Below are 17057 nucleotides of genomic sequence, written 5' to 3'. Positions count from 1 at the left end.
TATCCGGATTCCTCCTTTTCGTTGGCAATGAGTGTTGGACAATGAGTGTTCTCTCCCTCTCAGTATTGAAGGGCTGTCGCGGGGTGGGGGTGGGGGTGAGATGGGGGGGCGTAGTTAAAGGAACAAGCATAGTTAATATTTCCACATCAGGAAGTTGCTGCTGCAGAAGCCTGCAGGCGAAAATGCTTAATCTCAACAGTGCAGAGCCTGTGGCGCCTATTCTGTTATAGGTTGGAGATCCCACGTGGTTTTAACTTCTGTATAAAAGTTTCTGTAGAAAAGTGGCCCAATGTTGTGATTTGGCAGGTCAAAAAGAAAGAAAAGAAAAGAAGAGAAGAGAAAGGGGGGGGGGAGTTAAACCCGTCGCCAGGAGATTAGAGGCAGATAAGCGAGGAAGAACAAGGCGCTTCTCCAACCGAGACCTTCCACTTGGCGATCGGAGGCGGAACGTCAGGTTCAGGAGCTGGAGTGAGAGAGAGAATAAAATTCAAGAAGGCACAGGCAAAGATCAACCGCGGCAGGAAGGCAGCGCGGTGGGTCTGCCTTTTTACTCACGAGAAGCCCAGTACCAAATAAGAAGGGCGGGATTTGCTGAATGCGAAGGAAAGCCTGAACGGACGGCTACTTTTAAGCAGGACCTGCTGACTTCGATTTTCAGTCGCTTCTGGAGGTTTTCTTGCCTGCTTGCTTCCGGGGCTTTAAACATTACTACTACTCCTACTCCTACTCCTACTCCTACCACCATTACTACTTGTATGTTTTTTTATTTAACTGTTTTAATGCGGACAGCTGCATGATCGCGGGATCTCCAGAAAGGGCCCCTATCGGCTGGACTGCAGCCCCAACCTGACCCCCCTCCCGCAAAAGAGGGGGAAGTGTGGGGGGAGAGGGAGTACCCGCCTTTGTGGATCGGACTGAGTCGTCGTCGTCCCCGCGCGCGCCGCCGCCGCCCCCTCCCCTCCTCCTCCTGCGCGCTGCCCGCTCTTGGCTTTCAGGTTAACTTCGCTTTGCCAGAGGCGGGAGAACCGAGGCTGCGGCGGCGGGCGCGGAAGGGAGAGCGAGCGAGCAAGGGAGGGCGCGCGTTCCCCGCGCCGAAGGAGACGCAGCCGCGGAGCGCAACGAGGGACCGCTCGCTTCGCGCGGACGAGAGTTGGCCCGCTTCCCCTTCTTCCCCCCACCCTTGTGGCAAAGGGACAGAGGGAGGCACCGCTGCCGGGAGTGCGCCCAGCTCGCCGCGATAAATTGGATTGACTCTCTCAAGCTGCCCAGTTGATCCTCCGCGCCACCCCTCTCCCCTCCCCCCTGGCCTTCCGATGACTCTGGACTAAAAAAGATCACCCTCCTCCCCACCCACCCCCGGTGTCCGCATTCCCCCCACCCCTCTTTTTCCTTTTTGGCTGGACTCTGCGCGAGCTGGAAGCGAACAAACTGAAACCATGAAGCAGGAGCTGTCGGCTTCGGAGATGCCCGCTGGTAACTGACCGCCGGGAGGCAGCCGGGGGACTCGGGCTCTCCGGGATCGCACCCTCTCCCTCCCGCCCCCGCCCCGCTCTTGCGGACCTGCTCCCAACTTGCCGCCTTGTCTCCCGCCGACCTGCTCCCTGGCTGGCACGCCGAGGGGGACGCCCGGATCCGGCTCGCCGGCCTCCCCCCGTCCTCCCAAACATAGCGCCCCTCCTGGCGCCTGGCCGCCCCCTTGAGCTCCGCGCACCCTTCTCGGGCGCCCGCCGGCTCGGATCGCCGCGCCGCCGCGCCGAACCTGCTTGGAGCTCGGCATGGACGGGGCGGCTCGGAGGGGGGCCCTGGCCGCGCTGCTGCTGCTACTGCTGCTGGCCGCCTGCTGGCTAGTGCTGGGCGCCGGAGCCTCGCCGACCCCTCCCGGAGCCGCCCCGCAGCAGGACACTTGCACCTCGTGCGGCTTCCGGCGGCCTCCCGAGGAGCGCGGGGCCGTGGACGGCGATTTCCTGGAGGCCGTCAAGCGGCACATCCTGAGCCGCCTGCAGATGCGAGAGCGGCCCAACATCACCCACGCCGTGCCCAAGGCGGCCATGGTCACGGCGCTGCGCAAGCTGCACGCCGGGAAGGTGCGCGACGACGGCCGCGTCGAGATCCCCAGCCTGGACGGCCAGGCGAGCGACGGCCCCGCGGCGCACGAGCAGCTCTCTGAGATCATCAGCTTCGCCGAGACAGGTGGGCCGCCCGCGCGTCGACCTAGCCCGCTTTGACCTCTTTGCCCTCCGCGCCCATCCTCGGTCTGTATGCCCTAAGCATCCAGTCTTTCCCTCCCAGCAGTTTCTCGACCTCCGGCAAACCCTTCTCGGCCTCCCACCCAGGGACATGCCCCCGCCCGGCACCTTGCAACCTTAAAGTTAAACGTTTCTGCCTTGAACGCTGTTTGTCTGTCCAATCCAGCCCTGTCTACCCACCCAATCTATTCTGTCCTATCCGTTTTCCTATCCGTTTGCCCTGCAGGCCAGATTCCTGCCTTACTGGTTTTTATGTAAATCCCTTCATTTGTTAGTTTGTCATGCAGATCTAGTCATTGTCTCTTTGACTTGTACAGCACCCTTCTAGACTAGGGACGCATGCATCCCTCTCACTTACCTTGCTTATTCATCTGCATTAGCTGCTACATTCTGTGCTCTCCGTCACTTTACTGGTCCTTATTCCAGCACATCTGCTCTGCCAGCTCAATCACCCATCCAGCCTTTCCTTCCCCAGTACTCTCAGGCACCTTTCCTATACTCACATGGGTATATCCTTCCCATGACCCATTCACTATCTCTCATGCCACCCAACTCTTCTTATCCGCCTCCTTATCTGTTCCTTATCCACACACTCCATTTTCTAGTGTCCTACGGGATAGTTACCCTTCCATCCTTAACATTGTGTGACTTCTTCTCTTCATCCAGTACTCCAGCCTCATACCGTTTTGCACCCATCCATCCTCCTACCTCACCCATGGATTCATCTCCTATGCTCACTTTCAATACCAGTCAGGTACCTGTCACACATAGGCATCATTTTCTATGCCTATTTAGTACACCCACCTATTTACCTTTCTACCAACATCCCACTCATTCATTCACCTCTTTCCTCATCTCATTCAACCTCATTCTCTTCCCCCTTGCCATTCAAATCCTCTGCTGCACATACCTGTCCAACCCATGTCATCTAATCCCTTTTGTTGACCTACACTCTCCATGTATTCTAAATCTTATGATCATGCATACAGTACCCACTTGGGGATCCCATTCATTCGTCCATCCATCCATCCCACTATATATCATGTTGAGTTTTATATGCACCCATCTATCCTTGAACCTATCACATACCTCTTTATTGTTTTCTTTTTCCTTATTCATTACTCATCCATTCACACACACTTTCAAACCATGCATAGTAGTGAACTGGTACTGAACCAGCCCGTTTATTTATTTCCCACAAATCTACTTTATACAGTCACCCCTGTTGTATTTGCCCATGCACTATAATTGCCACATGTGACCCATTCATCAACAATATCTGTTCAACTTAATCTCAATTTCTTGTAACATCCATTTTGCTACTTTTGGTACTATGCCTCTCCATGGTTCTTTAATGGTAAACTAGTCTTTATAGCATTGCTTCCATCCATCCACCATTCCTGGTTTAGTCAATCTAAGTTTGGTTCTAGTTACAGGTAGGTAGCCGTGTTGGTCTGAGTCGAAACAAAATAAAAAAATTCCTTCAGTAGCACCTTACAGACCAACTAAGTTTGTCTGTGCATGCACGAAACCATCGTATCTGATGAAGTGTGCATGCACACGAAAGCTCATACCAAAATAAAAACTTAGTTGGTCTTTAAGGTGCTACTGAAGGAATTTTTTTATTACGTTTGGTTCTGAAACAGTCATTTCATCATTCTCAGGCTGATTTTCACTCATCTATCTAAAATGCTATAAGTATCTGCTCTCCATCTTCTTTATCCACCCATCCTATCAACGAGAGCGAGGTGCTGTTGCTCAGTAACCTGCCCTATACCATATCTCCTTTGCTATCCCCAACTACAGAAGTGTAGATTTTCTTTTTAATGTATGCTTCTTCAGTTAGGTACTACAGCTTCTTAGCTAGTCTACCAGAACGGTTTAGTTTCTCTCTGTCTACCTCTAAGCTCCTCCACCAACACATACAACAGATTGTCATTTTTGAACTGTTTTCCAGTATAACTGGAGGGTTCATTGGAAGCTTATCAGGGAATTATCAGTGAAGTTCAGCAGTGGTGAACAAGCTCTCATTCCTCACAGAATGCAGCCACAGTGTTTTAAGCTACACTCTCAGTTTGTCTAGGGTTGGGCTGGGAAAGCTTAGCTAGTCCAGAAGTTCCATCGTTTATGATGAGAGTTGGTATCAAACAGCATCAGGAGGGTCACTGATTCCCCATCCCTAACTGTGCCCACACAAGCTGAGTTTGTGCAAGGGATGTGCCCCTAAATTCATTTCCATGTGCTAGGAATCTATGGCAGATAGCCAGGTATCTTTTCAGCAGACCACGTGACATGGGAAAGGTTCCATTAAGGTAGAAAGTCCAAAAACCGCTGTAAGGTTCAGGGGAGAGGATAGCTGAATGGATGAAGAGACGTGCTGCAAGAATAGATAGGTGAATGGTGGATGGCTCTATTAAACCCATTAGTTCTTTTTTCTCCCTCTTTCACTTCATTTATTACTTTCTCTTTATCATCATCAAAAATACTTGGCTTGCGTGCTTTGCTTGTCCATTACTTGCTTACTATATTTACAAGTTTCCAAGCTGCATGCAGATCAAGAGCTATGCTTTGGATGACTAGAAGACAAGGGATGTGGCTTTCCAGAGGCTGTTCAGCTCCAACTCCTAGCTGCTCCAGCCAGCATGGCCAGGAGTCCGAGAAGATGGGAGTTAGAGTCCAACAACACCTGAAAGGTCACTAGGTAGTTCCCTATCCCTGCTATAGGGTGTAGGAAGCCCAGTAGTGTGGTGCTGATACACATACAATAATGCATATGGTTGCACAAGGTTTTCCTTCTGCCAGGGTCCCAGAAAGCACATAAGAATACATGCTCATTTGAAATGATAAAGTACTATGAGAAGATCACAAGAACTCAATGATTAGGAGCAGCTGAAGCTGCCTTATACTGAGTCAGACTATTGGTTCATTTACTCACTATTGTTGATACTGGCAGTGGCTATCTAGAGCTTTATGCAGGGGACATTCCCAGCCCCACCTGGAGATGCCGAGGATTGGACCTGAGATCTTCTGTATGCAAAGCTCAACCACTGAGCTAATTGGACCAGATTTAAATGGCACTGTAACAAGGATTCAGTATTCTAGATGACAATGGCAGTGCTGAGGTTTCGATTTTTGGTATACTGGATGAAATGGAATTGAATGAAGAATATTGGGTGAAGCCATGATCGGACCAATCCTGTGCATGCCTATTTAGAAGTCAGTCCTGCTGAGTTCAGTGGCACTTTCCTAGGTAAGTGTGCATAGGATTATAACCACAGGGGTCAGAAAGGTTTAGGTTAAGAGATGTCAGTGACATGTTTGACAGCTCCTCCCATTTATTGTTCATATTAAAAAAAATAAAAGTACAAGTGAGAAGGTAGCAACCAAATGCTGCAGCATTTGTTTTTTGGCTTGTCAGAGAATCATATAATTGTAAGGGACTGTGAGGGCCATCTAGTCCTTGCAATGCAGGAATATTTCACCCCATGTGGGGCTTGAACCCACAATCCTGAGATTAAGAGTCTCATGCTCTACTGACCAAGCTATTTCTTCCATGAAGAAATACCAAGCACAAGTCAGCATTGCTTAGCTACTCACTGAGCAATATTAGTGAGATTTGTAATAAGTCATTATGCTTGGGGTGTACCCTTGGTATCTGTGGTAAACACACACACACACACACACACACACACACACACACACACGGGTTGCCAGACTCAATAGAGGACAGGACTTCTGTGCCTTTAATTGCCCTGCTCTCTTTTGAGTCTGGAAACCTTAAAGAGAGCAGGGCAATTAAAGGCACAGAAGTCCTGTCCTCTATTGAGTCTGGCAACCCTAACACACACACACACACACACACACAAACAGAGAGAGAGAGGGGGGGGCATTAACTTTTCCAGGAGCAGTAGAGGCTGACCCATTAGTTGAATGGGGCACTGCATCAATAGCTTCCATCTGCCCTCAGGCAGCACCCACTTGCCTGCCAGTCCATGGATGGCATTGCCTGTCAACTTTCTGGCTGCTGCTGGCTGGTGGTGGGTGCCTAGAACCTGTCCCCTGACACCTAGTTACTGCATGTATGTTCATGAAGTATGTTAGTATGGTAGAGCATGTCTCCACCTGCAGTTCAACACAGGGCAGTCCAGATAGACACTGGTTTATACTTCAGTTATGGCCTTAGTCAGGCACCCCCAAACTTCAGCCCTCCAGATGTTTTGGACTACAATTCCCATCATCCCTGGCCACTGGTCCTATTAGCTAGGGATCATGGGAGTTGTAGGCCAAAAACATCTGGAGGGCCACAGTTTGGGGATACCTGGCCTTAGTTAACTGGACTAGTTAAGAGCCTGTATTTTCCAAGGATCATGGGGCTGCTGGGTGAGATTACAGCACATCTAAATTGTAACCAAATCCTTTCTCTGCAAAATGTTCCCTGATTGTTAGCAACCTGTGCTTTCTGGGAAAATTATACATGAAGGCTGCCTTTGCCAGGCCAACACTTTAAAAAACACGCCACTAATTAGCACTTATCCAGGTGCTCACAGAGTTCCTTTCATGGCTCTCAATCTCTCTGACCTTAATTGCTGATTTCTAAGGATCTGGCGTTTTTTTCACCTATAGCCTGATTAGTTTCTCTCTGGGAACTCACTTAGCAATGGGTTTATAAATACTGACTCAGCCGCCAAGCTCACTTTGCAATTTACACTTATCCATTTACGGTACCTTTGGTCATTTTATTTATTTACATTATTATTACCTTTTTTGGCATTTAGTAATTTGCTGCAGATATTTCCTTTAAAAGCAAAGCAAAGCAGCACACCTTTTGAACTTAACGGCATTTCTTCCCCTTGCATCTTAGATGACCTGGCTTCCTCTCGAGTGCGCCTCTATTTCTTCATTTCCAACGAAGGGAATCGGAACTTGTTTGTGGTTCAAGCCAACCTGTGGCTTTACTTGAAGCTGCTTCCATATGTCTTGGAGAAAGGCAGCAGGCGAAAAGTAAGAGTCAAAGTGTATTTCCAAGACCCGGACACTAGCAGCAAGTGGAATGTGGTTGAAAAGAAAGTTGATCTCAAAAGAAGTGGCTGGCACACATTCCCCATGACAGAACCAATCCAGGCTCTGTTTGAGAAAGGGGAAAGAAGACTGAACTTGGATGTTCAGTGCGAAGGCTGCGAAGAGTATTCAGTGCTGCCAATTTATGTGGACCCCGGGGACGAGTCTCACCGGCCTTTTTTAGTGGTGCAAGCCCGGTTGGCTGACAACAAGCACAGAATCCGGAAAAGAGGCCTGGAGTGTGATGGCAGGACCAATTTATGTTGCAGGCAACAGTTTTTCATTGACTTCAGACTCATTGGGTGGAATGACTGGATCATAGCGCCACATGGTTACAATGGGAATTACTGTGAAGGGAGCTGCCCGGCCTATTTGGCTGGTGTCCCGGGCTCAGCTTCCTCTTTTCACACCGCAGTGGTGAATCAGTACCGCATGCGAGGGCTGAACCCAGGCACCGTGAACTCCTGTTGCATCCCGACCAAACTTAGCTCGATATCCATGCTGTACTTTGATGACGAATACAACATCGTGAAGAGGGACGTTCCCAATATGATTGTGGAAGAATGTGGTTGCGCCTGATTTGGGGAAAGGGGTGTGTTTGACAAGGGACAGGAGGCCTAGGACATTCCCATACAGAAATGGAATTAGAAGGGTGGTTTTTTGCTGCATATTCTTCCAGGCATAGATGTTGTTGTTTTTTTGAAAAAATCACCACAGAGAGGCAACAGCAGCAAGGAGCAGAGATTTCAACAGCAGCAAAGATATGTGTTTTGTTTCACTCTGTTGTCAGGGCCGTGGCAGTTCGTGGTTCTCGGACACTAAAATATGCTACCACTTATAGACTAATGCTATGAAGTACCTTAATCCCACCCACACACCCAAGGACACAAAGCACACAGAGAGAGAGAGAGCGATACACACAAACACACACGGTTGCATGATGCAGATTGGAGGACAGAAGCAAGTTTAAACAAAGAAAAGAAAGGGAGTTAAATGTCTGCCAGTGATTAAAAACACAATACAGTGGGCCAATAGTCATTTCATCTGTCAGCCAGCCAGCCAGCCAGCCATGTGTTTAGAATGAAACCACTGGGAAGCACAAAAAGAGAAAGCAGTCTAATATATTCGCATACGCAGGTATTTAAGTGACCAAATGACCAATCTTCACCTCTAAGGTCTAAAAAAGGGGAAGGAGTAGCAGGCTACCTGATTTACAGCATGACGAGCCCTTCCTCTTGAGGTTAAACATAATGTGTATATATATATATTTTTAAAGAAATCACAAATGGCCTATAGCACTTCCAGAGTAGAATATTGCTACGAGAGAAATATACTTAAGCAAGCAAGTACATGAGCTTAATATAATCACAGTTGCTGTATTCTTCTGAATGGTATGTTGGCATGATTTCATGCTTTTAATGGGCTATGAGATACTCACATCCTCACCCCATGTGGGATCGGTATCCTGGCCGCATCATCTCAAAAAGGGCTTGGGTCCACCCTATCCCCATTTTTTTGTTCGCTGTTCATCTCGACAGTCTTCACCTTCTCAGAACATCGGAGACATCAAAAGTTGCAGCTTGTGTCCCGCGTCAGGGGAATCGGCAAGAGCACGCTTGGAGCGGCTGGGGAGGAGTAACAGGGAGAAGAGGAAATGTATAGTAGTGATGAATTATAGCCACACAGTGGATACATTTCGAGGGAGTGTATGCGGGTGTGGAAATGCAAGGCGTTTTGTAAAGGTTGAGGAACATTGGAAAAGACTTGCGGGTGGGCGGGCGGGGGAACGAGAGTGGGGAGAGGTGTTTTTTTTAAAAAAATTAGAAAGAAAAACCATTCCCAGAATATGTCAAGGATGGCTGCAGAGCTCAAACCCCACCCCCACCCCGTGCTACAGCATAGCACTTGCAAACCGCTTGAATGCACATTATTATAGCACTTGCAGATTTCAATGCCTTGAATGGTTGGGACTTGATGGTGCACTTCTCTTTGCTCACTTATCTCTAGGTTAAAAACAAGTGCCGCATGAGCTATGCAATTTTTAAAAAAGTGTTGACCCATACTAGACGAAACTGGACTGAAATGAGATGACTTTTAAATATTTTTTTTTATACTTGAAATTAAATCTTTTGCTTCTTTTTTTAAAAAGCGAATGATTGCTTTTCATGTTTGCACTGATGTAGTTGCACGACTTAGTCAAGAGAAAACTGCCATTTGAAGAAGAAGAAAAAAGGTTATTTTTATAGCAGCAATAATGATGATGATGATGATGAACACAGTGAAATGTATTATACATAAGATTTTGGAACCAAAGAGGCCAACATATTAATTGTAATTTTTATCAGATGGCAAGCTCATCATATATCTATATATCATGTAATGATACTGAATACTCTGCTGTGAGGCCTACCAATTTTTTTCAGGGTACAAAATTGATTGTGACATTTGGGTCAGTGTCTTTTCTATACCAACAACACATAGCAGACGAGATGTACATCCTTTAAAAAAGAAGAAGAAGAAAGAAAGAAAACCCCAATTGTTGTTTATTTAATAAAGTCCCTAATAGGTTCTGTTCCATATTAATTTAAATACAAAACAACTTTCACTTAGATTTTGCTGTCAGAGTATTTTACAGTTTGTGTACAGTTTAAGTAAATAAAATGGAGTGAGAGAGAGAGAAAAAGTCTGAGAGCTGCGGCAGCTTCTTGCAGTTTTCATGGCCTGTTTGAGAAACCTTTGTTACAAAGTATATCCAGAGCTGGAGAGGACCAAAGCCTCATCGCTGAAGATGCTTACATGCCATTGAATGGGACCACGCATGCGTAACTGTTGGTTGGATAAGCCAAGGAGTGCAGGTGCAAGCCTTGTTCAATTGCACACATGATTAAGGTTAGGCACACACAATCTGGGGGCAGGTGGGACCAAGATTAACTGGGAAGGAGTTTGCTTTTTTGCTCTCACCCTCCCTTTCAGAATATTCCTACAAATGCATCTTGTACCAAGACAATGGATTTCCTTTTTTTTTCCTGCAGGGGGTGGAACAGCCCATATGAGCTGGGCTGGTGGTTTTCAAGCTGGTTACGAAAAGGGAATGTGTTCCACCTTGGCTTGTTTGCTGTGGGACCCATGAGTGCCACCCAGAGGATGGTGTATGTGTAGTTTTAGAAAGCACAGTCAGTAGCTCAGCATACTGGTCTCCCAATCACCTTGTGTAGCCTGAGTGAATGCTTTGTGACCTGACTAGGGTGGTCACTTACAGATGAAAAAGGGGAAATGAATCCCCCCTCAAAAGAGGACAAAACAACCATCGTCACCACCCAGATTTGCAAATAAATAAATAAATCCAAATTCAATAGCTGCAAATATAGAAATAACTATGCTAATTTGAGCAGAAATGCAGCACATCTCACCATAGCAGGGAAGGCTGTGTCCAGGTTACCTTTATGCCTGCCTAATGTGATACCCACCTGCCAATGGGCAGCCTTAGGGCATCTGCTCTCCTCTTCTTACAGTTCTTCACCATGAAGCTTGACTCAGACCAGCTAGCATTCTGTTAAGTGGGACGCAAGGCCACCCAAGACTCCTGCCATGATGCAAGTCAAGGTTGGTAAGACTGGACACACTGTCTTCTAGGGGTGGTTGTGTGATATTGCAGTTATTCTTCCTGAGTTAGTCCTGAACACATTCAGGTCAAGCCTGGGGTCCCCTGGAAAATCAGTGGCCTATGCAATTCCTAGCCTTGAGACAGCAGCTAGGATTTGTTCAGACATGTCATGTCTTACAGAGAGAGGGAGAGCTGAAAGGTACAGTGTCCATTTCCAGACTAGTACAGTACTACCGGTAGCTGTGGTGCAATCCAATGCAGGGCATTGGGGGTTTTCTCCTTAGTCACATGAACGCTATTACTTAGGGCTTGATCACTGAGCAAAATGCGACCTGTGTTTCTGTCTGCACTGCACAGTGTAGATAGTGGGACCCCTTGGCTTCTCCTCAGACTATACCAATAGCCATGGAAGTCTGGCCTTCAGAATAGGGTGTAATCTTGCAGTTCTTTCCTGTTTTGCATTGTAACAACTGATTCTGATGCAGAGTATCTAGGTCATTCTGTTGGTGCTATGCAGAGTTAGGACCTAACTGGACAAGGTAATGGGGACTTAATCCGAACCTCTCCGTTCTTTACAGTTTAGGAAACAGCTACAGAAGTCAAACCCTCAATTTGTATATGGGATCACAATTTTTTGGGGGGGGGAATTCCTTCCCTTCAGTGCTATTTTCCCAATGAAAATTGCTTCCCCAGTTTGTCTAAGTGATTCTTCATCCCTATTACACTGTATTTGAGAGTTTCTCCTGGTGGGACAAAGAACAGCCTTGAGGTAGGAGAGTTTCATTGGGGAAATAACTTACCCTGGAGCTGAATCTGCTCTCCTTGACCCCACCAAACAGCTGTTTCCTAAAATTTAAAGAGATAGGAAGTTCAATGACAGATCTCTGTTGTCCCATCTACTTAGGCCATTAAAATTATAAAATCATAGAACTTGAGGGTCATCTAGTCCAATCTCCTATCTCAACATGTGGTCCCCCATCCAATTTGAAACCATCCCAGAGCCTCCTTAGCTTTGCAAATGTGCTGGCAGTTTTATTACTGTACGTGGTATTGTTAAATATTACTGTTTGTGCCGTCAGGCCCTTTAATCAGTGGTGCAGTAAGGCCATTTTAGGCTCTGAACTTAATGATCTTGGGATCCTCTCCCCATTTTTAGATGGTCAGAAATAGTACTTTGTTCACTTCTTACTTGTGGATTTCTAACCCACAAATCTTGCCCTGATGGCACCGCTACCTTTAATTTCCATTTCCATTTATTTATTTATTAATTTCCATTTCCATTTATTTATTGCTCAAGGTGGCACAAATGATTCTCCCCATCTCATTTAATCCCACAACAATCCTGTGAGGTAGGCTAGGCTGAGGGACAGAGACTGGCCCAAATTGACCCAGTGAGCTTCATGATGGCTGAGTGGGGATTTGAACCCTGGTCTCCTGGATCCTAGTCCCATAGTCTGACCACTGGACCACACTGACTCTCTTTTAGTGCAGGCAGATATTGAGTTAAGGCAGGTCTGCCTCCCACCACTCCTCTGCATCTGGCCAATCCATGACAATATAGCAGGAAACGTACTGGTCCTACAGTGTATTAGCAGTGTATTAGCAAAATATACATTGGCAGCTGCAGTGTGTGAAATGCCAGGAAGAGCACTGCATGATGCCTTAGTGTTCATGTGCATGAATGTACATGAATATGTGCAAGGGATAGGATGTGCCCACGCATTCAGATCTGAGACCTTGCACAACAATGTTACCCAGGGATGGAATTCTAACTTAAGAATATGATATTGCAGGGATTCACAGGCAATTAGTGTTAAGGACACGAAGAGGACAAAAACAATAATCTTAATTTCACATATACATTCAAGGGGTCTGAAATGGTGGTGATGGACCCAGAACAAGATCTTGGAGTAATAGTAAATAGCTCGATGAAAAAATAAATAAATCAAATTCCATGCTAGGGATCATTAGGAAAGGGATAATTAAGAGGTGGCATGATAGAGCAGGCTTCCTCAAACTCGGCCCTCCAGATGTTTTTGGCCTACAACTCCCATGATCCCTAGCTAGCAGGACCAGTGCAGTGGTCAGGGATGATGGGAATTGTAGTCTCAAAACATCTGGAGGGCCGAGGTTGAGGAAGCCTGTGATAGAAATCATCAAATGATGCATGGTTGGAATTTTCAGGAAACATAAAAGAAAGTACTACTTCATGCATCACATTGTTAAACCACAGAAGTTGCTGCTCCAGGATGCACTGACCTAGACGGCTTTAAAAGGGGATTGGACAAATTCACGGAGGAGAGGACTATCAATGCCTACTAGCTATGATGGCTATGCTCTGCCTCCACAGCTGGAGGCAGCAATGCTTCTGAATACCAGTTGCAGAAAACAACAGGAGGGGAGAGTTGCTGTTCTGTTCAAATCCTGCTTGCTGCATGCATCTGTTTATCCACTGTGAGAATAGGATGCTGGTCTAGACCGGCCATTGGCCTGATCCACAGCTCTTCTTACGTTCTTATATGCTGTTGAGTTCCTAGCAGAGAGGTTTTGTTTTCATGGTAAATCTTTTTTTTCTTTCCTTCCTTCTCCTCTGCTACTTTTCCCTCTACACTGAGCCCTCTGCTCCTCGATACATGGAGGGTTGGGGAAATCAGAATGGTCTTGCCTCCCATTTGTAATAAAAAAAACAAACCCCTGTGTTGCAATGAGAACCAATCACAGAAATATAGACACAACACGTAGGCTAATAACTCTTAAAGCATATATAATAGAATAACGATATCATTCAAAAAGTAGAAATAAATCTATTAGAGTTCATATATACAATGTAACAGACTAGTGACACAGAACGGCAAGCTATGTGTTCAAGATAGGCGTCAAAGGTCAGTCTCACAATGGTTATTCAAAGGTTTCAACAGAAGATGTCTCAAAAGTCTCAAAAGTAAAGTTTTCTCAGTCGTTTTTCAAACGGAAGACGTCCCAAAAGTCTTGAAGACAGTGTTTCCAGAATGATTACTGTTTTGTGATCATCTTCATCAGCTGAAAATAAAATACAGTACAAAGCATACAAGCAATGAATGATAACAGAATTGAGCTACCCGCATACACATTTGTAATAGCCATTCAAAAAATTAACAAAGAGATGCAAAGTCATGCAAATTCTTCTACTCATGCTCCATAGAATGCTTATATTTTAATTTAAACACATTGTTTTTGTTTTATGAAGCTACCTTAAGTAACTCTGGTTTCTTGCTCATGCAGTCATGGAAACCTCCCTAAGACATGCCAGCATTTTAATTTGCTCAAATGCTCTCTGTGCATTTCTATCAACATGAAGACATACTGCCTTAGGGCATGGAGATTTTCATTAAATATGAGTTGCTGGGACAAACAGTAGTAAAGGGCTGCTATCTTCATGACCTGCTTATAAGCTTACCAGACACTTCTGACTGGCCATTGTTGCAAACAGAAGGCTGGACTACGTGGCTTCTGTGCTGTTGACCTGCACCTGGCAAAGGAAGTGAAGAGACCTGACTGGGTGAAGGAGGAGACTGGCTTCAGCACATGTTTGGGTCCCTTAAAAGTGAGGAAGGGGCAACAGAAGGGAGAGGAAGACATACACACACAAAAACGAGTCAAAGGCCAAATAAAAGTCAAATTGGCAGGTCACACTTCTTTCACTGGTTTAGATCAACATTAGATAGCACAGCAGACAAGAACAGTTATAATATCTATCCAAAGTTTTGATTGACCCAGTAGTGTTAGGAACATGGAAAGCTGCCTTATACACAGTCAGGCTGTTGGGCCATCTAGCTCAGTATTGCCTACACTGACTGGCAGCTACTCCCCAGGGTTTCAGGAGTGAGTATTTTGTAGGTGTTTGTAGAGGTGCCAGGGATAAAACTCGGGGTATGTAGATGTACTGTCTGGTTGAGCTGTGATATGCTCCTTCCCATGGGGGTAGCCAGGTTTTTTGTGAGGGAGAGCAGGCCTTTTGTTGGAGGAGGGGAAGAACCTCAGTTTGCTATGTATTTTTATTGATCTTTATTTGGGGGGGGCAGCTGCCCCTCCCTGCCTCTCCCTTGGCTACGCCCATGTCCCCTCCTGAGCTACTTTCCATTTGATACCAGATGGAATTGGAAAGTGGTGATACTGTTGTCTCCATCACAGAAAAAAATCAGCCCCACTTCGCCCCAGGCACACACTATTTATCTTTCATCATTTATATTACTGCTTCTCCAAGTCAATTCAGCAGATAACTTACAATGAATTCTATACCACAGGCTGGCCAACTCCCAAGAGACTGCGATCTGCTCACAGAGTTAAAAACTGGCAGTGATCTACCCCCCTTTTTGGGGTTCAGGTCAAAGTTGTTGAGCTTTTATTAGGAAGGAGGAAGGCCCATTTTTGGCGGGGTTCAGGTCAAAGTTGTTAAGTTTTTTCAGGGAGGAGGTGAAATGTTGAGCTTTTCTTAGGGGAGCCACAGTTGTTCAGCTTTTGGGGGGGCGGGGAGCCAATGATCTACCAGTAGATCACGATCTACCTGTTGGACATGCCTGCATACCAGAGCCATTTCATTCACAATGTGAGATTGTTTTTTAAAAAGAGAGAGTTTGGAATTAAAGTGGAGCATACGCATCAAATTGCCTACGTACATCACTTTCTTCAATAGTTCTCACACTTGCCTCCATTTGCCCAACTCAATAAATCCATATACTGTACAGTGGGACCTCGGGTTAAGTACTCAATTGGTTCCCGAAGTCCGTACTTAAACTGAAGCGTACTTAAACTGAAGCGAATTTTCCCATTGAAAGTAATGGAAAGTGGATTAATCTGTTCCGGACAATGAAAAACACCCCCTAAAACAGCAATTTAACACAAATTTTACTGTCAACCATTGTTCCATAAAATGAAGGTAATAACCAATGTACTGTACTATAAAATAATACAATATTGTAGACGATAAAAAATAAAATTATTACAGTGGTACCTTGGGTTAAGTACTTAATTGGTTCTAGGGTGCCATTCACACCCTGAAAAGTACTTAATCAAAGCGGTGATAGTGCACATTCGCAAAGGACCGATAGAGCGCTTCTGCACATGTGCAGATCACTTCTGTGCATGCGCGAGCTGCAGAACCCAGAAGTAAACACTTCCGGGTCCGTGGAGTACTTAAACTGAAAGTACTCAGACTGAAGCGTACTTAAACTGAGGTATGACTGTATTTAAAGCCAGTAGCCATCTATCTGATTCTAGTCAAGCCCCTCTCAGAAGTGTACAACTGGGGCTCTGTGCATTCAGTTAATATGTGTACAAGGCTGGTTGTATGCACATGGCTTATTGGCCTTGGTACTTGCACAGGGCAGTGGCAGAACCTAAAGCCCCGTATTTTCCGGCGTATAAGACGACTGGGCGTATAAGACAACCCCCAACTTTTCCAGTTAAAATATAGAGTTTGGGATATGCTCACCGTAGAAGAAATACGACCCGGCGTATAAGACGACCCCCGACTTTTGAGAAGATTTTCCTGGGTTAAAAAGTAGTCTTTTACGCAGGAAAATACAGTACTCCTTTCTCCCTGCCCTAAGGGCATTTCATGAGCAAACAAAGCTCTTAACTGCACTTCTGAAGGTGGCAGATCTATAACACATACAAATGGTGTCACAATACCTAAGACTTATACAGTACAACAAAGAGTCTTATGGCATCTTAAAGATATGGCTGCCACCCTAACCCCAGTCCAATGGTCCAGAGAAGATGGGAGTTGGAGTTGAGCAATATCTGGATTCCCCACCCCAGCTCCAGAGCTAATGGGGTTGAGGAGTGTATCTGATTTGTTGTCAGTCTTCCCAGCAACACCCAGTGAAGCCTCTCCTTTCTTCAGTGCTTTCTGTTTCAGCACTGTTGCAATACAGCCTAGCCAGAAAGATACTTGTCCCTTATGAGATCAATGGGAAAACTCACATTAACGTCAGTCAGGCTGTGACTTCCTAAAAAGAATTTTAACAAGAATGTAACTAAATGTGATGACTGAGCCCAAAGCAAACCAAAGCAGGCGGTTTTTTCCCATGCCCTGGGCTGTGGAATGGGTGGCATGGCTGATGTGAGCCTGAGCCCTTGACTTGTGGAGGGGTGGGGGGGGGGTGGGG

At 46.0% G+C, this 17057-nt stretch overlaps 1 protein-coding gene across 1 annotated transcript; it reads left to right on the top strand.

Moving 5' to 3' along the window:
- The first annotated feature begins 1205 nt into the window (after positions 1-1205).
- Positions 1206-8142, top strand: INHBB (inhibin subunit beta B). The gene is made up of 2 exons (XM_035129578.3): positions 1206-2190; positions 7108-8142. Exons 1-2 carry the CDS (start codon positions 1776-1778, stop codon positions 7881-7883), a joined length of 1191 nt encoding a protein of 396 aa, XP_034985469.1. The 5' UTR covers positions 1206-1775; the 3' UTR covers positions 7884-8142.
- The last annotated feature ends 8915 nt before the right edge of the window (positions 8143-17057 follow it).

The sequence above is a fragment of the Zootoca vivipara genome, chromosome 1 (assembly GCF_965207765.1).
Source record: "Zootoca vivipara chromosome 1, rZooViv2.hap1.1, whole genome shotgun sequence".
NCBI lineage: Eukaryota > Metazoa > Chordata > Lepidosauria > Squamata > Lacertidae > Zootoca > Zootoca vivipara.
The sequence above is the reverse complement of the archived record's forward strand: the minus strand, read 5'-3'. Positions and strand labels throughout refer to the sequence as shown.